General features: G+C 41.1%; 1 protein-coding gene across 1 annotated transcript in view; it reads right to left on the bottom strand.

Annotated features, from left to right (window-relative positions):
- The window catches only part of LOC120033482 (zinc finger protein 135-like), a 143,988-nt gene extending 125,664 nt beyond the window's left edge, over window positions 1–18,324 (bottom strand). The window contains exons 1-2 of the mRNA XM_038979849.1: window positions 18,312–18,324; window positions 17,268–17,863 (exon numbers count right to left, since the gene is read on the bottom strand). Coding sequence (XP_038835777.1) covers window positions 17,268–17,863; window positions 18,312–18,324 — 609 coding nt within the window. The remainder of the gene's footprint in view (window positions 1–17,267; window positions 17,864–18,311) is intronic.
- Between the last annotated feature and the right edge of the window lie 5,641 nt (window positions 18,325–23,965).

Genomic DNA, 23,965 nt, shown 5'->3' with positions numbered 1-23,965 from the left:
ATCAAACAAGTGCAAGATAACCTTTCCACTACATGCGGTCAACACTGCGTATTCTACCTATGCCAAAGAGCCCGGGGAGTTTCTTTTGAAGATGTTATGTCTCTTTATAAGGATGATTTAAGAAGTAATGATAACCTGGTATCTTGTTTTGTTAGAAAATATCAAAAGTGTGCAAATGTGTGTCCTTTAAGAACGCGTAATCAAGGCGTATGCTCACGTCATATGTTTCAAGAATGCCACAAATGTTAAATTGCTTATTTTTCAAATAAAACATTTATTGAATTTAATCATAGTCATTCAAAAGTCATTTTCAAAAGTCTAACCACCCCGAGAGATCGGGATTAGGAAAAGGTCCTGAGACGTTCATGGGAGTAAATGAGTTAGCATCATCGCTTTCATATGGGGGCGGGGTTGTTGGGGCATCTTTAGGGGTGCTGTATCTCGTTAAAGGCTTTTGTTTTAAAGCTTGAATCTGTTGACGAAGCTTATGGTTGGGTACACCCGAGAGGGGAATGTTGAGGATTGCCAGGGCCTTAAGAAACTGACGCCAGCCGGGAGGCCTTCGGTCATCAGCAACCTTGTGGGCAGCCGTGGTACTTTTAAGCAAGTCCAGCATATGTGACCCCCTGACCACAGAGCCCTGAAGGATAAACTCTCCAGAGTCGTTCCAAGCAGCTATCCCCTTTGAGTCTTTTATCTTGTTCATAATGTATTTAACATTCTTCCTGTTACGTAAAGGCACATGGGTCAGTAGGTCATGCATAACTTTATCTTCAAATGGCATTTGAGCTTCACCAGACATATGATCTTCACTAGGTAAGATCGCCGGTACAGGCCTTACAGGGGCAGGGCTATCGCTAGGTTCGACATCTGTTAAAGGGTCCGGTAGGGAAAGTGTTAAATGGTTAGTCTCTCTCTCCCCTTGCTTTACCAGAGTCAAATACCTTTGCATTAGGTTTGTGTATTTTTGAATCTTATCATAGGGGTTCAATCCTTTTCGGTTCAAAACATCCTTCATGGCCGTATCCAAATCATTTCCCGCTGTTTGTCTGATATCTTCAGGACCCTGCATTTGTTTTTTAAGTCTATCCAACTCTTGTTGAGGCACCAAGTACATTTTAGTGGCCATCACACCACGTGTTCAACCCCCACGTCTGGCCGCAATAAGGCTGGTGATGAAGGGCACGGCTATACTGAGTAAAGGTAGAAGAAAACCCCCAGACTGTTGTATACTATGTCTTTTCTTTTGAAGACTGGCCCTTTTATTGGCAAAGAGTTTGATCGCTGTCTTTTGTCTCTTTAATTTTTTCAATTGGTTCAGGGTGAGTGGAATGCGTCCTTTGAGAAGATTCAAAGCAATCTCACATAGGGCTAATATGAGATCTGAAGAACAGCGACCCAAGATGGCCTTCCGTTCTTTAGCTGTAGACCCAACTAGCCTTCTCAAGAGGGGCAGGTTTCTTTTTAAACGCAGAGACATAGCGTTTACTTTTTAGGAAGGTATGCAGCAGGCCGCTCCCACGGAAACAGACCTGTACGTAGCCTAAGGTGTTCTGGAGTATTTGCTTTTAAATCCACGATTAAATAAGAAAATGGCTCTTTGGTAGCGTCCTCATAGCTCTCCATAAAGTATGATTTCCTTCCAGGGTACATCTGCTGAGCTAGAGTGCTAATTTGCAGTTTGTCTCTAGGATTTTTAAACAATACCATGTAGTTGGCATTCAAGCTAATGGTCCGGCTATTTTTACCTTGGTGAAACACATTCTGGACCAAGTAAAGCACGGACAGGTTTCTATGATGAGTATATTGGGTAAAAGCTCGTGCAATTTCGGGGTGTTCGCTACCTGCAAATAGCATATCGTCCAAAACAAGCAGATTGCTTTTATGTGGGGGGAGAAGTTCATCATCAGACAGAGAATCAGGTATTCCTTCAACAAACTTGATTTTTATTGTCTTCAATAATTCATCATACAGAGGTTGGTAACAGGAATAACACCATACAATATTGTCAGGCTTTTGAGATAACACATGTTCAGAATTCTCTAAAATACTTTTTACAAAAAAAGTTTTACCACTGTTTGAGGGGCCTGCAATTAAGGCCGAAAAGGGCAGTTTTAAACGTGGGTCAAAATCCTCGACAGCCGTCATTATATCTTAAGCTTTAAGACACACTGGGGATTGTATCATAAGTCAGTAGCCAAAGGGCAATGTGGTACCGTCAGGCATTAGACGTCTCTTGTCATAGACGACCCTGAATCTTTTAGTGAGTGGGGCGTTTCTTAGATGGAACCCCTTTTTATCCCTCACTATTTTGTTGTAGGAGCTCAAAATCTCCAAGTCACTATTCCTGTCATTTACGTAACCCTCGACCAAGCGCGTGATTGATTCCAAGTTTACACGCGGGGCATTTTCGTAGTTTTGAGTCACGCCTTTGGCTTTCAACACCACGTGATTGGCTTTAGTCCTAAACGCATAGCTTTTGGGACCACATGAGGACCATTCTGTGATATGGTCACCCTCGTCGAGTTCACTAGTTAAACCCCCAAGATAGTTGCTAAGTGGGGGGTTCCAATCCCCCGGCTTGCTTACATAGACCACAGAGTCTGTGTCGTGGTAAAGAACCCGCCGCTGAAGCTGTTCCATGAGGGTGTACAGTTCAAGTCGGCCATAGGCTGTGGTAAATGCTGCAAGAAACACATTTACATTACCCGGGGGTAGAACCCACTTTTGGTTGCGCCGCCATTGCACCAAGGCAATGTCTTGACTCAAGAATGAAAAATGTGAAATTTCGTATTGGTCCGAAAAAACAAATTCCAAAAATTCTTCCGGGTCTTTAATGATCGAAGTTGTTAGCATATTGCATTTCTGCGCTAATTTCCCCCAAAGGGAGTTCAAGTACAATTTCGAAACATTTCTTTTGGTTTTGTTGACCTCTATTCTGTCAGGGTCAAGAAGTATGCCTTCTCTGTCATGGTAGTCTTGAATGTACTTGTCTTTACTCTCTTGATCTGTGACCGATGCAGGATAGCCTGAAGCCATCTGCTTGCATCTCAAGAAGGTCTTGATGTACTCTTTAAAAAGTGTGTCTGATTTCCTGGAAAAGTTCCACACTTCAAAGATTTTGGCCACACGATACCCCTTCTCTAAAGCCTTAGAGAATTCAACGGTGACCCATACACCGGTCAGGGCTCTTTCTTGATCTAAGTCACAGGTGTCAAACTCATTCCACGGGGGGCCGAGTGTCTGCGGGTTTTCGCTCCTCCCTTGTACTTAATTGATGAATTAACATCACTAATTAGTTAGGAACTCCCCACACCTGGTTGTCTAGGGCTTTATTGAAAGGAAAAACCAAAAACCTGCAGACACTAGGCCCTCCGTGGAATGAGTTTGACACCCCTGATCTAAGTGATCACAGGGGTTTTCCTGGTTGTTGTTTTCACAGCATGTGCGACAAAGGGGAAAGAAAAGTTTTCCTTTAGACCCCTTGTAAGGCAACACAGGTATAAACAGACCCCTAGGAGGGTAGACAGTCGCTTTGATTAAACCAAAATAATTTTGAGGTATGTCAAAGTCGCTGTGAATAATTTCAGGATGCCCTATAGGATAGCATGAGGAACTCATTACATGAGGATATAGGGATGTAAAATCTACATAGCCTATGGTCTCGTCGGGTTGAGCTACATAACGCAATGTCAAAGCATTGGTCCGGCCTCCAAACAAGGCCTGTCTCGGTTCCAGGGGCTCTGGAGGGTCATATTGGGTAAGGAAGGCCTGAACATGAGGATCCGCCTTTTTGAGGGCTGTCCATTCGTGCTCCCACAAAACCACAACTTTTAACCCGTAAGTAGCCTTTAAAGAATTCAGTTTGTCTTGAAACTCTTGGTACATTTCCCCAAAAGTCTTTTGGGTTAGGACACACATGGCCTGGGGAACAAAGCATAATTTACAACCGTGGAAGAAACAACCGTTGTACTCATACACTGTCTCAACCCCGTCAAGCTGTGTGTATCCATCTACATGGTAAGGCCCAAACGCCTTCTCACCCCTATTCAAAGCATGTTGGATAAAAATATCTTTATCCTGGGCCAAGTACTCCAACCATTGAATGGAACCACTAGAGTAGGCCTTGAATTGGCGTCGGTAGTTGTCTGGCGATGGGATAGCTATAGATGCTGGAGTTAGATAGTGTGTACGATAGGTTTTCATGCACACGGATGCAATAGTTGTACAGCTCCAGGGGTCAATGCCCGCATCTTTGATTACCTCTTCTCTGAATCTGAGGCATCCTTCACGAAGTATAACAACGTCATTGTCACAGTATGATTCCATCTCTTTATGAAAATCAAAAGTGCCATGTCTTACTGTCTCGTACCACGTCATGAATTTCTCACGCTCTTTGGGAGACATTTGATCACACCCGTACATTTCGGGGGATGGATAAGATCCTATATAATGTAGATTCTCCTCAGATGTGAAGAAGTGGGGGAAATAGCCTTTGACAGAGTTTTCAAAACCCAAGGCCTCTGGCATTTGAGCCAATCTCATGGGTAAGAAGCTTAAGCTGTCAATGTATCTCTGTTTGAAGGCGGGGTCAACAAAACATAATATTTTACTCCCTTGAGCAATAACACTTGCTGTATCAAAGGGTTCAGAAGCAGATAGGAGTCATAGGCTCTAGCATTGTGAGCTATAAACGTGAAGTTTCTGTACTGGGCCTTTCTAAAATGTTTTAGAAAGAGCCGGGCACAATTGGGCCCCTCGGCCGACCACTTTTCACCCTTGAAAGTCATGGTGGATACAAAAATAGGCAAGTGAACCCCTGATTGCTGATTTGTCTCAAAATCATAAAAAACATATTTCTCTGTATGTTCATCTTCAGCCAAGGGCTGAATGTAACACTCATGTGGTACTTCTTGAAGCACTTCTGCGTCTCTGCTTTTCAAAGGCCCTTTACAGATTGGGCAATGTAGAATTCCACAAACATGGGGTTTAGGGCTGTCTATTTTAAGGTTGTAATTGCAATGACATTTTGGACATTTCTTGTTAATGTCACAACTGCTTACAGATTTACAGGCCTTGGGGTGCCATGTTTCAGTTTTGTGTTTTTCGTAACAGTAGGCCGAACGACATGTGCGGTGACAATCCTCACAGGGTGTCAAGTTTAGCGGTTGCATAGGGCAATGTTTATCCAGACATACTGAACAGTTATAACGACACGAGTGACCCCCCAGGCGTGTGTAGCCTGTATGACAGGCGGGACAAACATATGGGGCGCCTAAAAAAGCTGTGATGTTAGTTACGGCATAGTAATGCTCATTTTGCACATAAAAGTACATAGTCTTAGGATGTGGCTCTTGTATATTTTGGAACTTCAAGAGAGCGTCATTAGCCCTACTGTGGTACAAAACCACAATCTTGATATTCAGAAAGTTTTCAAATTTGACTATGTCCGAGAAAGCCACAGCATCCTGTATACCGAGACCGACAGCCGTTTGTAGCTCTTGAGCTTTCTGTAACGCTGCGCGTTCTGTACATCCTGGGCTGAGTAAGTGGGCCAGCCCTATGGCAAAGCATAGCTTATTACCAGGATTGGGAACGATTATGAGGTAGGCCCTTTTATTGCTTATGATTTCTGACTGCATTAGGCTATCGAGCTTCCTTCTCTGACCACCGCCACCTTGGGGTTGACGTATTAATTGTACTACAAGTTCGAGGGTCCTATCTGCTAGCACGTTTAAATTTGACTGAACAAGGCGGTCTAGCAGGTTAACAAATTGTTCAAGATCTGCTTCACCATTCTGTAAAATAAGCGATACACGGCTCTGCAGACTGTCTCCACAAATTTCCAACTGTAAGAGATCCCTTGGTTCGCTATAATCTCTAACTCTATCTAACAGTTCATTCAAAGTGTCCATAAGCATTACGTAAAACACAGCATATTCCCGAATCTGACCCCCCCATGCGAAATTGAAAAACTGTCGAACCTCAATATTGTGGAATTTATTTCGATACAAAACATGTACACTGCGATCAAGACCATCCCCCTCCTGATTTGCTAGACAATTGTCCAACTGTTCAAAAACATCGTATTGGGTTTCAGACTCTTCGGACATGGGTGTTAAAGGCTGGCTTAGAGGTGTAGGTGGTGCAGAATTAAACCTAGGGCTCTCGTTCTGTACACTGCGATCAAGACCTTCCCCCTCCAGATTTGCTAGACATTTGTCCAGCTGTTCAAAAACATCGTATTGGTTTTCAGACTCTTCGGATCTGGGTGTTAAAGGCTGGCTTAGAAGTGTATGTGGTTCAGAATTAAACCTTGTGCTCTCGTTCATCTGGGTAATTAGAGATATGATTGATTCGGGTATCTGTGATAACCTGTTTTCATCGGAAGGCCCTGACTCATTCATACGAGTAATAATTTCTATGAGTTCGGCGGGAATCTGGGATAATAGGTTTTCATCTATAGTCATTATGTCAATTATCCCCGAATCATTCATATGGTTAATTATATCTTGGAGCTCTGTAGGGATTTGGGCTAAGAGGGTTTCAATTGTCTCGCTTAGGTCTATAGGTGGCGCCATTTGTCTACTTAAGGATGTGTGTTCTTGTGTTTTACAGGTGTTTTTTAACGGCGGTATTTGCTTGTTTTAACCCTACTGTTTTTTAACATACGGGGAAGCTCGCTACGCCAGAATGACACATCCTGAATGTGTTGATGCTCGAGTAGAATACCCATACGGCGGTGAAGTAAAGCCTTTCGTGATCTTAAACCCTGAGTAAAAGCCTTGAAAAACCGGGCTTGGTCTATTTCAGAATCGGCTGTTGCCCCCCCAGAATTGGCCGATTCAAGAAGGTTGGCCACTTCACAAAACATCAAATCGTCTACCTCAGAAATGTCATTTAAAACTTTGAAATCATCAGTTTTCGCTGTGCTCTTGACAGGGGTCTTTGGCGGCTCCTCGTGGTCTAGATGTGTAGCTTCTTCGATGTCTTTATAAGCCGGGGAGGAGTCTGAAATAAAAATAATACATACAAAATAGGTTATTAACCCTAAAATATGTTAGCTAAAAATGTCAAATACATTTCAGATATAAGCCTATATATTAACAATACATTAATTAAATACCTCGGCTTTTTTGACGAGGGCTGTTCTGAAGAAGCTCGGAAAACTCTGGAACATGTCTTTGGGCAACCCGGATTACAGCATCTGCCTGGTCTGTAGCTGGTGAGCCTGAAATAAATGTTTTAACATATTCAGGCATAAAAAAAAATATATATAAATAATAAAATAATATATATAAATAATCATAATATATAATTGATTCATACCTTGTCCTTGGAACGCGGTCTCGTGAATACCGGCCAAGTAGAATTGCTCGGGTGAAGCGGAACTGTGGATCTGGGCACTGATTGTCCGTTGGTGTTTAGAAATATGGGGCGCACAGGGGGCCTGTCCCAGGGGAGTTGACCTGCCGTTTAAAGCATCTGTTCGCGGCTTGTGTGTAAAACCCTCAGGGGAGTATGGCTGAATGTTCACGTAGTCATATGTTTCGCAGAAACCGTTCAGACTCCTTATGGCATCCTTTAACCTTCTAGGCTTTATGTCCGCTGTAAACACATAAAAAAATAGCTTTTAATATAAGATGCCCAAACTTTTTGTTTTTAAGGTCTAAAAATATTTTTATGTATGGAATTCTTGGACTCACGTTTACAATTCAGGGTCGGCGTTGGGATGCAGGCAATTTGTTCCGGAGACCCTATGGCCGGTTCGAGCTCAGTTATACCTCGGAGTATCTGCGTGAATGCTTCAGAATCTATAAAACATTCAATATTAACGCTCTAATCCCTTTATATAATATTGACATGTTATACGTTAAGAATACAGGCCCTAATGCATGTTTAATATGGCTATAACATACATAATGTTCAAACAATTCCACACAACAGACAAATCTAATATAAATATATATTTATTTCAAGAACTCACCTTCCGAAAGATCCATTAGAAGTTTTTCCTAGAGGCTATTTTAACGGTTCAGTCCGATAACGATTCTTGGTGGGGTTTCTGTAGGTACTGTTTGCATCAGAACTAAACGCTGCTAACAGGGTCGCTGTTGTCAATAGAGTTTGTCCCCCCACTACCTAGAGAAAGTACTGTATGAATTCACATAGCATCGGGTTGACGTTTTTTTTAGAACTAGACCCCAGCTATATTTAACTCCTAAGATATTTGGTTCAAACAAAGGGATTTGTGTGGTTAAACCTTATTACCCCCGAGGATATTCTACAAACTAACCGTGGCGCTAGCACCTCGATGCTGGGGGTTGGGAGTTCTAGACAACGAGGGACTGATTTACTTTTTTTTTTTTTTTTTTTTAAACCCTCCAGCCTCTGTTTTAGACCCTAAAACATAAATTATGTTTTGACATGTTGTTAATGATTCGTAAGTGGCCGTAAGACAAAGACTAGCTAGAGAGAGAGCCTTGAGCGCTGACGCATAGCCATTTATGAACACACACCCCGCCCCCGTTTTCTTTGTTTTGAAACACACACACACACACACACACATCCACTCCAGCACACGCACGCACACACACGCGCGCACATGGCTTTTTCAGAAAGTTTTTTTTTCCTCAGGGACAGACTGAGCTAAGAGTGAACAAACTAGCGCGTTCATGACATGGTGAGATTCTGCTTTTAAAACCATTTATTTCATTCAAAATATTTAGTACATACATTTTATAACCGTTCATAATTATGTTCTTTTACGATGCCTTTCTTACAGATCCAGGGATTTGGTGCAACATCCCTCCATTGTCCGTGTCTAATTCTTCACCCTCAAAATGCCGGGATCTCTTGCAAGGTTCATCAAAACTGCTAAGTTTTCACTCCAGGGGTAGATCCTACGTCGGGCCTTTTGGTCGTGACTATGTCTCAAGGACAGCCTAGGCCAGCGCTTTAACTGTTCGCGATTTTTGAAGAGACTGTCCAGCTTATTCATAAGGGTTATGAAAATCGGATAATCCAACCATTTAAAACTAAACACAGGAATAAAAAAGTTTACATCTTTGCATGCTCTGGAAACTACTGGAGAATTGACAGACTTTGTAGCATTAAAAGCATCATAAACTTCACAGGCTAAAATTGTCACTTTGTTGTCAGGGCTATAGTCCATTGAAGCGATTCTTAGAGCCTTCAGGTCCCCTGCCCCCCCGAAGACCTGTTCTTCCAACGCATAGCCGGGCAGGTGTGTACCACTCAGAGCCTGTTCAATTTTACAGAGCGCCAGCCTGATCTTTAGCCATTCGCTCATCCCCAGAGCCGGAGAAAAACGCCCAGGTTTTGCCTGATACAAGGGTTTGGGGCCACTGTCTGTGAATATCTTTACCGTAGAATCCTCCGGGTGGAATATGTAAGAAATATGTCCATCACTCGTACCCAAAAATCCTTTAAAACATTCTGGAGCTTCACACAGAACTTCTTCAAGGCTTTGGTCACTGGGCGCATGACAAGCAGAGCATAACATCCCTAAAATTGGCATAGGTGGCATTTTTGTTTAATATTCAGGGGGGTTATCATGTACAGGCTTAAACAGGGATTGTTCAGAGGCTTTTATAAGGATGTGCCCCTGACATTAGTGTTTCCTAGACAACAAACCCGGAGGGCTATAAGCTATAAAATAGGCCTTACTCTTTGAAATGTTCAGCACACACACACACCCCCACCCAACCCAGCCCCCAACAGGACACAGGCCATCAAACAGCATGACAAATTCCAAAACAGCATAAAACGCTTTTACACACTCTAAGCAGGAGCCCCCATTCATAAGGTCATAAACCACGCCCCCCCATCAAACCAAAAGGGGGGTCAGGACAGGAAAACCAGGGCTTGCACACGTCAGCAGACCATAGGGTCATCAATCATTATTTTGACAGCTGGACTTAGGGTCATCAATCAATATATAAGCTATAAAATAGGCCTTACTCTTTGAAATGTTCAGCACACACACACACCCCCACCCAACCCAGCCCCCAACAGGACACAGGCCATCAAACAGCAGGACAAATTCAAAAACAGCATAAAACGCTTTTACACACTCTAAGCAGGAGCCCCCATTCATAAGGTCATAAACCACGCCCCCCATCAAACCAAAAGGGGGGTCAGGACAGGAAAACCAGGGCTTGCACACGTCAGCAGATCATAGGGTCATCAATCATTTTTTTGACAGCTGGACTTAGGGTCATCAATCAATATTTTGACGCGTGACATCTACTTTAATCTCTCTAACTATTCAGAGGACACCTGACTACTTTTGAAACATCTCGCTCATTTTTCAAAATAAAAGCCTGAAACTATGTCTAAAGCCTGGTCACAGCCTGAGGAAGCCATTGGAAAAGGCATCTGGTTGATACCCCTTTAAATGGAGGACAGACGGGCCAGGAAACACAGATTTCTTTTTTTAAATATCACTTCCGGGTTAGATTTTCTCAGGTTTTCGCCTGCAGAATAAGTATTGTTATACTCACAGACAATATTTTGACACTTTTGGAAACTTTGGAGTGTTTTATATCCTAATCTGTAAATTATATGCATATTCTACGATCTGGGCCAGAGAAAATGTCCGTTTACCTTGGGAACGTTATTTTAAGAAAATAAAAAAATCTGACCCCTAGCACTAATTAATTTCAAGTTACATTTTCAAATAGCCTAGGCAGGTATGCTTCATCAATAACATTATTTAAATTGAACAATTACATTTGTGCGCTCATTAGAGCCAACTCCCACATTACTGATCTGGTATTGTTGGAAGTCCCGCCTTTGCTGGAATCCAGTGGGATTTCAGCTTTCAGGGATAAGTGGTGGTGATGAATCGCATGTAATTACATTTTTTAAAACATTTTTATAATTTCTTGTGACAGCAACCATATGCTCAAATCAAATTTTATTGGGTCACATACACATGGTTAGCAGATGTTAATGCGAGCGTAGCGACATGCTTGTGCTTCTAGTTCCGACACTGCAGTAATATCTAACAAGTAATCTAACAATTCCACAACAACTACCTAATACAGACAAATCTAAAGGGATGGAATAAGAATATGTACATATAAATATATGGTAAAGAACACATTCTTATTTTCAATGACGGCCTAGGAACAGTGGGTTAACTGCCTTGTTCAGGGGCAGAACAACAGATTTTTACCTTGTCAGCTCAGGGATTCAATCTTGCAACCTTACGGTTAACTAGTCCAACGCTCTAACCACCTGCCTTACATTGCACTCCACTAGGAGCCTGCCTGTTACGCGAATGCAGTAAGAAGCCAAGGTAAGTTGCTAGCTAGCATTAAACTTATCTTATAAAAACAATCAATCAATCATAATCACTAGTTATAACTACACATGGTCGATGATATTACTAGTTTATCTAGAGTGTCCTTCGTTGCATATAATCGATGCAGTGCGCATTCACGAAAAATGACTGTCGTTGCTCCAACATGTACCTAACCATAAACATCAATGCCTTTCTTAAAATCAATACACAGAAGTATATATTTTTAAACCTGCATATTTAGCTAAAAGAAATCCAGGTTAGCAGGCAATTATAACCAGGTGAAATTGTGTCACTTCTCTTGCGTTCATTACACGCAGAGTCAGGGTATATGCAACAGTTTGGGCCGCCTGGCTCATTGCGAACTAATTTTCCAGAATTTTACTTAATTACGACATAACATTGAAGGTTGTACAATGTAACAGCAATATTTAGACTTAGGGTTGCCACCCGTTCGATAAAATACGGAACGGTTCCGTATTTCACTGAAAGAATAAACGTTTTGTTTTCAAAATGATAGTTTCTGGATTCAACCATATTAATGACCTAATGCTCGTATTTCTGTGTGTTATTATGTTGTAATTAAGTCTAGGATTTGATAGAGCAGTCGTTTTACCAGTTTTAAATCAATTCGATCTGAAAATGAGAGAGCTGGACAGCAAAATCAGAGAATTGGAGAAGGAAACGTTTTGAGTTAACTCAGTAGAAGTAAACAAGGAATTATTCACTCTTAAAGCTCAGTATGAAGAACCTTCCACCTCAAAGGCTGCAAACAGCTTAACTAGACTGAAACAGTCCTTGTGACAATATAGGACTACTGAAATCATATGTAACACATCATTTTTGTTAGTCTAAGGTGCAAGCATGCTTCCCATCCGAAAGAAATTGGAAGAATTATGTGCATATATTATGATGACATTTTGTGACCTATGTTTGTAAACACAGAAAGGGGTCTATGGCGTCTCAAAGTGGACATACAGCTGCCGCTTTCTTCTCTTTTTTTAAGCAAAGGTCTTTAAGGGAGTATGAGAGCACACTCGTTAGGTTCGCCTATCCTCCTTAAGAGATGACAAAAGCAGTTTTCTTTATTAAATAAATGAATATTTATAGCACATGTTTAGAGTAAATGCATCTCTAACTAAATGGAACTCCAATTAAAGGGATAGTTCAATCAAATTACAAATGTACAGATTGTTTTCATCACCCTGTATACAATCCCAATAATGTGCACGTCAACAGTGAAGTTCTGAAGATGGAGGACTTTCAGTACAGCAGTGTTCCCCAACCCTTGTCCCAAAGGGGTGTACATGTATGTTTTTGCCCTAGCACTCTCATACCTTATTCAATTCAAAGGCTTGAGTTGCTTAATTCAATCCAGTGTGTGATTGTTAGGGCAAAAACAAAAAGACGCACCTCTTTGGTCCCCTGGACCAGGATTAGGAAACACTGCAGTACACAGCAAAAAGGTGTGATGATGCAATTATCATTTAGCTAATTTGCATATAATTTTCATCATCACACTTCTTCCTCAGTTCTGAAAGTGCTCTATCTTGAAAACTTGATTGCTAACAGGAAACGTGCAACATTTTTGCCATTGTATTAACAGTGGACTAATGAACAAAATACAACAAGAAAGTTTTTTTAAATGTAAACATCCCTTTCATAGCACCTACTGCTCCATTAAAAGAGTAGTTCACTATTTGAAGGCCTGTATGTAAGATTACTAGGTTTGTATTCTGGGGACTAGGTATGTACTCAAGATTCGATGGTGTGTACTCAGGAGATTAATGTTTGATTTTAGCAGTGCCATTCTTCCACCTTCACGTCATTGGGCTTTGGTTCTTCAATGTTTTCCTGATTTTTTTGGGGGGTTGTTGATTTTTTTTGTTTAATTAACCCGGGTTAATGGAAACCTGTCTACTGATGCCATCTCTGGATCCTGCAGTGCAAACTAGGCTCCACTGTCACAATCAAGACCCAGTGACTGTAGGTTTGGAGTGTGGAAGGAGAGGCAGGCCAGGTTTGTCCTTACTGTCAATCTGTCAACTCTGGATAGGATCCCAGTTCTAAATAGAAGTCTGAGATCAACCTCCTGGTCCTCCCCTGTGCAGGCCACACCCCCTCCCATTGTTACTGTGTGTATGAAAACATTTTGAACAATGGCTGCCTAAAATGCTGTGGTGCTTACTAACACAATAGGAAAGGTTGTGGTAGATGTGGGCCATCACATGTGAGGTCACAGTTCTTTCACTCTAAACATTCATATCAATGACTCACCCTGAAATGGACCATCAATACCAGAGTTCTACAAGACTATTTACATAATCAACTGCATTTCAACAGCCTGACCCTCTATATGGTTCCAGTGATACAGTATATTAAACTCTAACAATGGGGTGTTGAAAGGGTTTGCAAGTTGGAAGGCCACCTCAATTCAAGAATGAATGACCCATGTAGTGTCACTATTGTTTGGTCACCTCACCAGACCTCCATTTTGGTTGCTCCCTGTTTCACTAATCTATCCTCTATCCTTATTGAACCATATTGAAATAACATTGTGCAATCAAACCAAGTGTATTCATAATTTTGTTAAATGAAAAGTACTTAAAACATTTTTAATTGGGTGCTCTCACTGAGTGCAAAAAGCAGGGAGGGAGGAGCCCTCCAAACAGTAATCTTTGCCTCTCTGTCATGTTGTCAACAAGGCAGCTAGGTGCATCGACCAGAAACATGCATTTCTTTTCCATAACAAAACTTTACATGCTCAAACTATACTGAACAAAAATATAAACGCAACATGTAAAGATGTAAAGAAATGTTCCACATGCACAAAAAGCTTATTTCTCTCAAATTTTGTGTACAAATTTGGTTACATCCCTGTTGGTGAGCATTTCTCCTTTGCCAAGATAATCCATCCACCTGACAGGTATGGCATATCAAGAAGCTGATTAAACAGCATGATCATTACACAGGTGCACCTTGTAAACAGCAGGGGACCCTACAGATTTGACTGATTTTAATATAACTGAAATAACTGTTTGATACATGGAACTAGGAAGCACTGAATTAAGTGACATATGTGTTGTCATGTGTAAACACGGGAGCTACTTTGTCCCAAAATGCTAATAGAATTCTAAGAATTCTTGAATTCTAATTCCCCAATAGTAAGTGGGCCATTCTTGAATTCTAATTCCCCAATAGTAAGTGGGCCATTCTTGAATTCTAATTCCCCAATAGTAAGTGGGCCATTCTTGAATTCTAATTCCCCAATAGTAAGTGGGCCATTCTTGAAATCTAATTCCCCAATAGTAAGTGGGCCATTCTTGAATTGTTGTGGCAATGCTGTCCCTGGACTGTGGCACCTTATACAACTATTCAAAATGGAAATAGACAAATACATTTTTCATTTTATTTAACTGGTTTTACATAAGGAAACATATGCAAGTCCTTTATATTGATTAACATATATTTGTATGCATTGTTGAAAAATACAGGTGGCTAGCAAAATGGCTTGCCCCTGTGGTGATGTGTAAAGGTGTAGTGACATGTTTTTGAGTAGATAAATGTAAATATATTTTGAATGCCATGATTTAAACAAAAACATTGTATTTTCTGTAAAGATAACTCAGAGGTTGACCAGCAAAAATGTATGTAGAATATTTATTTTTCATTAGTAATTCAATTACATTCATTGCAGTTATCCAAATACATTAATCATCAATGACTAAAATAGTGAATCTAGTTTTAAAAGACAATTTAATAAACACATGTATTTGTTTTATAACCTGTGTATCATTAAACAAAAACCATTTAGTAGGAATAAAAGTATCCACCCAAACTAATGTTGAAAACTGATCATCACACCATCTCTATCTGATACATGTTGTGTCTACCAGCTCATTCCCACAGAAAACTGATCATCACACCATCTCTATCTGACACATGTGTCTACTAGCTCATTCCCACAGAAAACTGCAGAGGGAAGCAGTACCACCAAGTCAACCATCACACTCCATTGTTTTAACAAGAGATCCCTCAGAGGGATTTCAACGCTAAGGGCAAATCCAAGGTAATCTCAATATCTTTACAGTAGAAGCTAAAAAAACACACCAGAACTGACAAGGTGCAGACTGATCAGTAAAGTAAAGATAGGCTAATGTTCTATAATGTTCCCTTTCCTCTGCACAGTTCTCTCACAGTGAGAAACTATAGGATTACAATAGTGTGTTACTCTCTCTTAATGTTATCAAATTCACTGTTACCACTTCCTTTATGAGATGAGAATGAAGTGATGGAGTGACTTTAATCTTAACTGGCCTGAGAGAACTGATGAGGCTTCTTTCCTTTATGTATACGTTGGTGTGTTATTAATTAACCTTTAACGAGTCACCAACCCGGATCCGGGATCACCCCCCACTCCCCCCCCACTGAGTAGCATAGCTAGCATAGCGTCACAAGTAAATTGTAGCATCTAAATATCATTAAATCACAAGTCCAAGACACCAGATGAAAGATACAGATCTTGTGAATAAAGCCACCATTTCAGATTTTTAAAATGTTTTACAGGGAAGACACAATATGTAAATCTATTAGCTAACCACGTTAGCATAAGACACAATTTTTTTACTCCAACAGTTTTTTCCTGCGTCAGTAGCTATCACTAATTCGACTAAATAAAAATATATATAGCCACTAACCAAGATACAACTTCATAAGATGAGTCTGATAACATATTTATGGTATAGCATAGTTTTTTTTTGAAAAATGTGCATTTTTCAGGTATAAATCACAGTTCTACATTGCAGCTGCAATCTGAAATAGTGCTGACGCAGCCAGAACAATTACAGAGACCAACGTCATATAACTAATTACTTATCTTAAAACATTTCAGAAAAATACACAGCGTACAGATATTGAAAGCCCAACATCTGGTGAATCCAAACAATATTTCAGATTTATTAAATGTTTTATAGCGAAAACAAAATGTAGCGCTAAATTAGCATAGCCACGCCAGCCAGAACCAGCTGGGCGCCCGCGACCAGTTCACATGCACGACAGATATATGAAATAACATCGTAAATTGGGTCTTACTATTGCTGATCTTTCATCAGAATGTTGATCAATGTGTCCTTAGTCCTGATGAGTCGTTCAATCCATTCATAATGGCAACTTTCCCTCTTCATTTAGCATATGTACTGGTCGACTGGCCAAAGTAAAAAAAGTCACAGAACGGAACACGGCAAAACTCCCGAAAAAATTCAAATAATCTGATTAAACTATATTGAAAAAACATACATTAAGATGATATGGTCACATGTATCAAACAAACTTCGAGACGGAGATAGTTTTCATCCGTAACGGCAGCAAAACAGTAGACAATCGCACCTCCAAATAGCGCGAGTCAGAGAACCGGAAGTTGTCGGTCACGCCAAAGAAATAGGTCTTATTTCACGTCAGTACAAGGTAAACAAAAAATTTCTCCTCTGACGTCCTCTTGACACCCAGAGGAAGACGAATGAAGTGTGTTTCGGGTCATAGGTGGCGTGACCATATATAGGCAGAGCGTTGAAGCGAGCATACACATCTTGCATTCTTCTTCTTGGTCAGGGAAAGTGCTGTCAAATGACTTCTGTTTAACTCAGAGACAAAATTGAAACGGTTTTAGAAACTATAGATTGTTTTCTATCCAATGGTATTAATTATATGCATATGTAAGAGCAATAATTGAATAAGAGGCAGTTTAATCTGTAGAGGAAATTATGCTAATGCGAAAACAGCACCCCCTATAGTGGCAAGAATTAATTAAGTTGCTCTGTTGAGAGAAACTCTTCCCACAGTCAAAGCAGGAGTAAGGCTTCTCTCCTGTGTGTGTTCTCTGATGAACTTTTAGCTCAGATGATGTTGTGAAGCACTTCACACAGTCAGAGCATGAGAAAGCCTTCTCTCCTGTATGTATAAGTTGGTGTGTTTTTAAGTTGCTCTGTTGAGAGAAACTCTTCCCACAGTCAGAGCAGCAGTAAGGCTTCTCTCCTGTGTGTGTTCTCTGGTGAACTTTTAGCTCAGCTGATGTTGTGAAGTACTTCCCACAGTCAGAGCAGGAGTAAGGCTTCTCTGCTTTATGTATATGTTGGTGTGATTTTAAGCTGCTTTGATGAGAGAAACTCATCCCACAGTCAGAGCAGTAGTAAGGCTTCTCTCCTGTGTGTGTTCTCTGATGAACTTTTAACTCAAATGATGCTGTGAAGCATTTTCCACAGTCAGAGCAGTAGTAAGGCTTCTGTCCTGTGTGTATATGCTTGTGCGAGTTTAAGCTGCTCTGTTGAGAGAAACTCTTCCCACAGTCAGAGCAGGAGTAAGGCTTCTCTCCTGTGTGTATACGTTGGTGTCTTTTTAAGTGACCCAATCCTGAGAAACTCTTCCCACAGTCAAAGCAGGAGTAAGGCTTCTCTCCAGTGTGCACTCTCTGATGAACTGTCAGAGCCCTTGATGTTGTGAAGCGTGTCCCACAGTCAGTGCAGGAATAAGGCTTCTCTCCTGTGTGTATTTGTAGGTGTATTTTTAGCGTTGATAGAAATGGGAAAATCTCCTCACAATGTGGGCAGTGGTGAGACCTCTTAGCTCTATGATCTTCCTGCTGTTGCTCTCTGGATGTAGATAATGTATCAACATGGTCTCCTGTGTGAACAACATCAGAAGAACCAGTCAGTTGGTGTGATATACATGTCAAATGTATACATGCCATATCATCCTCCACTCATTATCACAAGGGTTAGTAACTAAAAGGGTCAATTACATTTTTAATTACAGTTAATTCAAATAAACCAAATTTCTATTTTAAATGTTCCTCTTTGAAAAGCACTGAAGAAAATTGTAATTAAAGTTATCTTCCTGAAATAACTGGAATTTAATAAAACAAATTCTGACAATACTAGTGTCAAACTATGGAAGTCTCAGTAGAATGAAGTAACATCTACCTTCTCACTGAAACAGTTCATCATGAAACAGTTCTACTGTAACATTTCATGCACAGTGGGGAGTTGGAACGAACAACACAAGCAATAGAATGTCAGGGGTCATGTGTGAGTCAGAATTACAGAATTCTACCTAGCAATAGACTGGGCGATAACTTATGGAGGTCTAGCTTATGAAGATAACTTATAGATAGATAGAACCTGCTCTTACCATGACTAACAGATGTACCAATCTTCTCCTCCTCTTCTTCATCTTTAATGTTGACATTCAGCTCCAGTGTTTGACTGCAGTCTTCCAGCTTCACTGATGCCATCTCTGGATCCTGCAGTGCAAACTGGGCTCCACTGTCACAATCAGGACCCAGTGACTGTAGATTTGGACTCAGTGTGGAAGGAGAGAGACAGGCTGGGTTTGTCCTCACTGTTGATGTTATCAGCCTCAGACTTAATCTGAGTCGGCCTGTAGTATTAAAGAGAGACGGAAACAAAAGTTATTTTCTTGACAGTTCTTGCACTTTCTTTATACAAAAACATTTTTTTTTTTATTGTTCAACTATCTAATTTCAACAGCTCAAGTAGCTAAGCATTGACAACATTCATTCACATTAGACAAGTGCACATTTTAAATTACACAACATTAGTGCACTTAACCTATAGTAGATTTCCTACATTAAAATAATGCATAAATTAATCACAAACCATCTAGTACAAGGTTACAGTATGTTGTAGGCAGCACTATGTACTATTATACTGAATAACCTTGTCTACACTGTATTGTTTCACTCAAAAACCATTGTTGGAAAAAGTACTAAATATTCATACTGGAGTGAAAGTAAAAAGTGAAAGTAAATGTCATACATCAAATTCCTAATATTAAGCAAACCAGATGATTTTCTAGTTTTTTATGTATTTATTTACAGACGGAAGGGGCACACTCCAACACTCAGACATAATTGACAACTTTGTGTGTCTCCCCTTCTCCTTGGCCCATTTTATGGAGACATATTTATTGATATGTTTGTCATTGTTAGCAGAGTAGACTAGGCAACCCTGGATTTTTTTCGATTTAACAAATATTCTGCTAATGTCTCCAGTCATATAGAGTGTAATAGAATAGCATTAAATGTGTTTCTAAAAGGCCAAGAAACGTATCTGATATAGCTCGCCTTTTCTACGCAACTACGTGCTCAGCCATGCATTGAACAGTATTCTTTGCAAACAGCGATTGAGTTATATTATTTGCCTAAATTATGACTATACAATCTATACTATACTGTCTCAGCGCTCTACGAACAATTCCTTCGACCAAATGGCTTGGCTTTTGCTCTGACATGCACTGTCAACTGTGGGACCTTATATAGACAGGTGTGTGCCTTTCCAAATCATGTCCAATGCATTGAATTTACCCCAGGTGGACTACAATCAAGTTGTAGAAACATCTCAAGGATGATCAATGGAAACAGGATGCACCTGAGCTCAATTTCGAGTCTCATGGCAAAGAGTCTGAATACGTATGTAAATAAGGTATTTCTGTTCATTATTGATTTTACATTTGCAATTCCTTAACCTGTTTTCGCTTTGTCATTATGGGGTACTGTGTGTAGATTGATGAGGAAAACATTTAATTTAATCAATTTTAGAATAAGGCTGTAACGTAACAAAATGTGGAAAAAGAAAAAGGGTCTGAATACGTTCCGAATGCACTGTACTCGTGGGTAAACAAAACAACCTTGTGGGTTAGTATTATGGATAGAGCTAGCTTGCAATTGCATTTTTATTCATCAAGATGGCCATCGGATGACTACCTGTGGTAGCAGGTTGTATCAAAACTTGCTGTGCAAATGTGACTCTCTATGGTCACGCAAATGAAACGCTTTAAAAAGTGGGATACATTTGTGGCCACAATGCGGGCGAATGTGACATCTACTTGTCAATCTGCGGGGGACATTTAACTTTCATGGCTATCAACAATGGAAGGAGGGTTTCAGCAAAACGTTACTTTTCAAAGTGGATGCTGTCCATACCAACAACGTGGTTAGAAAGTATCACAAACAGCCAGCAGCAGCAAAGACCGAGCATTATAGCTTCACCAGGTAATTTAAGTGGAAGAGCTAACTTACTATGCTAGCTAGCTACAGAGCTACCGCATTCAGATCACGTCTTCCATCTAAATCAACTTGGACATCTCTTCTTAATGTGATTTTAAAGCCAACACCTAACCACACTGATTAACGCTAAAGTAACATGTCTGCTAGATGTTGGTAGCTAACTGCTGCTGCTGTCATACTATAAATCCTGCAAACATACGGGATAAAATAGTAGTTTTGGTCACGATGGAGGTTAATGTTTACGTATAGAGCCAGGTACGTGCACAAAAAGGGCTCTCCCTCTGCAGAGCACATTCCCATTTGCCCTTCCAGTCTCCAAAATGCCCTTTTCTGCGGTGGTGTGTTTATATATATATATATATATATATATATATATATATATATATATATATATATATATATATATATATATATATATATATATATATACATACTGCTCAAAAAAATAAAGGGAACACTAAAATAACACATCCTAGATCTGAATGAATGAAATATTCTTATTAAATACTTTTTTCTTTACATAGTTGAATGTGCTGACAACAAAAGCACACAAAAAGTATCAATGGAAATCAAATTTATCAACCCATGGAGGTCTGGATTTGGAGTCACACTCAAAATTAAAGTGGAAAACCACACTACAGGCTGATCCAACTTTGATGTAAGGTCCTTAAAACAAGTCAAAATGAGGCTCAGTAGTGTGTGTGGCCTCCACGTGCCTGTATGACCTCCCTACAACGCCTGGGCATGCTCCTGATGAGGTGGCAGATGGTCTCCTGAGGGATCTCCTCCCAGACCTGGACTAAAGCGTCCGCCAACTCCTGGACAGTCTGTGGTGCAACGTGGCGTTGGTGGATGGAGCGAGACATGATGTCCCAGATGTGCTCAATTGGATTCAGGTCTGGGGAACGGGCGGGCCAGTCCATAGCATCAATGCCTTCCTCTTGCAGGAACTGCTGACACACTCCAGCCACATGAGGTCTAGCATTGTCTTGCATTAGGAGGAACCCAGGGCCAACCGCACCAGCATATGGTCTCACAAGGGGTCTGAGGATCTCATCTCGGTACCTAATGGCAGTCAGGCTACCTCTGGCGAGCACATGGAGGGCTGTGCGGCCCCCCAAAGAAATGCCACCCCACACCATGACTGACCCACCGCCAAACCGGTCATGCTGGAGGATGTTGCAGGCAGCAGAACATTCTCCACAGCGTCTCCAGACTCTGTCACGTCTGTCACATGTGCTCATGTGCTCAGTGTGAACCTGCTTTCATCTGTGAAGAGCACAGGGCGCCAGTGGCGAATTTGCCACTCTTGGTGTTCTCTGGCAAATGCCAAACGTCCTGCACAGTGTTGGGCTGTAAGCACAACCCCCACCTGTGGACATCGGGCCCTCATACCACCCTCATGGAGTCTGTTTCTGACCGTTTGAGCAGACACATGCACATTTGTGGCCTGCTGGAGGTCATTTTGCAGGGCTCTGGAAGTGCTCCTCCTTGCACAAAGGCGGAGGTAGCGGTCCTGCTGCTGGGTTGTTGCCCTCCTACGGCCTCCTCCACGTCTCCTGATGTACTGGCATGTCTCCTGGTAGCGCCGCCATGCTCTGGACACTACGCTGACAGACACAGCAAACCTTCTTGCCACAGCTCGCATTGATGTGCCATCCTGGATGAGCTGCACTACCTGAGCCACTTGTGTGGGTTGTAGACTCCGTCTCATGCTACCACTAGAGTGAAAGCACCGCCAATATTCAAAAGTGACCAAAACATCAGCCAGGAAGCATAGGAACTGAGAAGTGGTCTGTGGTCACCACCTGCAGAACCACTCCTTTATTGGGGGTGTCTTGCTAATTGCCTATAATTTCCACCTGTTGTCTATTCCATTTGCACAACAGCATGTGAAATGTATTGTCAATCAGTGTTGCTTCCTAAGTGGACAGTTTGATTTCACAGAAGTGTGATTGACTTGGAGTTACATTGTGTTGTTTAAGTGTTCCCTTTATTTTTTTGAGCAGTGTATATATATATATATGTTTTTGTGTGTGTTGTTCTGAACCCACTGCCCGCAAGTCTTTTATAAATTCTCAGCTATGCTTCAGAACCAAAACGTTGCACGTCTTGATTGTTGATCAATGACTGTAGAAAAGGCCCATGGAGTTGGTGGAAGAATCCTTTAATTCCTGGCACTTGCTCAGCTGGGTCAGGGGCGCTTTAATTAGGTTAGGTGGAAATGTCCGACAGATCTCAACTCATTAAAAGGAGGAAATCGCCATCGCCCGATCTCGCTGCTTTCTCTTCCTTAACTCCGTCTAATCCAGACGTTATGTGCGTCCATGAATCCACGTAAATCCACCGAATCTGTTACCTTTCATCTGAACTATCTGTTGCGATCGGGAGAGCGGGCCATCAGTTATTGTTTATAGTTATTACCGCGGAGCGCGGTTTCGAGCGCACGCTTCAAACATATTGTGTAATGTGAATGATCACGGCCCTACGGATCATCACAGGCCAATTATGCCATTTGATATATGGTTAATATGTAATGAAATTACATGTACACATGAAGACACTTGAAAGGGTGAAATATGAAACGTCATTGTTTGCTGAACTGATCAATTCTGATATCAAACTGATGGGGATTATAGACTGAATAACCGATCACATTATTTATATTCTCATGATTATGATGAATAGTTACGAGCCTAAATGACTCAAGGATGATTCCTATTGACTTCTTATTGAACTGCTTATTGAATTGCTGAATTACCTAATTATATTAATAATGAATGATTGTTATGATTTGGTCTTGTGATTATGAATTTGATTGGGATACATGTTATTCTGTTTCCTTTGTTATGCAGCACAGACTACCCAGTAAATATACCACTTTATGGTTAAAGGAATTCCTGCCCCAGTCTCATCCATTCCTCTGTCACCTGACCCGTGACCACCTGTTCACCTTCAGTGTCAGTCATCCTACCTGTCCAGCTACCCACACAGATTCCACTAATCTTTCAATGACGGTCAGCAACAAAAAGTACGTGTTTCATTTCCTCCAGTTTGGCAAAAACAGAGTAGGCCTACGTTTATCATCCATATAGAATACAGTTTAGCAATCTACCACCGACTCGTCTCTACCACCGACTCGTCTCTACCACCGACTCGTCTCTACCACCGACTCGTCTCTACCACCGACTCGTCTCCACCACCGACTCGTCTCCACCACCGACTCGTCTCCACCACCGACTCGTCTCTACCACCGACTCGTTTCTACCACCGACTTCGTCTCCACTACCGACTCCTCTTTGCCAAAACCTGGTGATTTGATTGATCATTTTCCTATTTCATACAGGCCTTGTTCGGGTGCCTACTGGCTATATGTCTATAGATAAGCAGCTGTTAAATCACACTGCCTTCAATATCATAGGATGAAGATTTAACATGGTGAATTTATGATATTTGTGAGGAAGAACAGGGCTACGCGGCTGGCAACAAGCATATGCACTCTGCAGGCAGGCTGCCCTCCACAGTGATGGCTGGTGCAGACAGCACATGCTTTCCAT

Source organism: Salvelinus namaycush, chromosome 40 (genome assembly GCF_016432855.1).
Source record: "Salvelinus namaycush isolate Seneca chromosome 40, SaNama_1.0, whole genome shotgun sequence".
Lineage (NCBI taxonomy): Eukaryota > Metazoa > Chordata > Actinopteri > Salmoniformes > Salmonidae > Salvelinus > Salvelinus namaycush.
The sequence above is the reverse complement of the archived record's forward strand: the minus strand, read 5'-3'. Positions and strand labels throughout refer to the sequence as shown.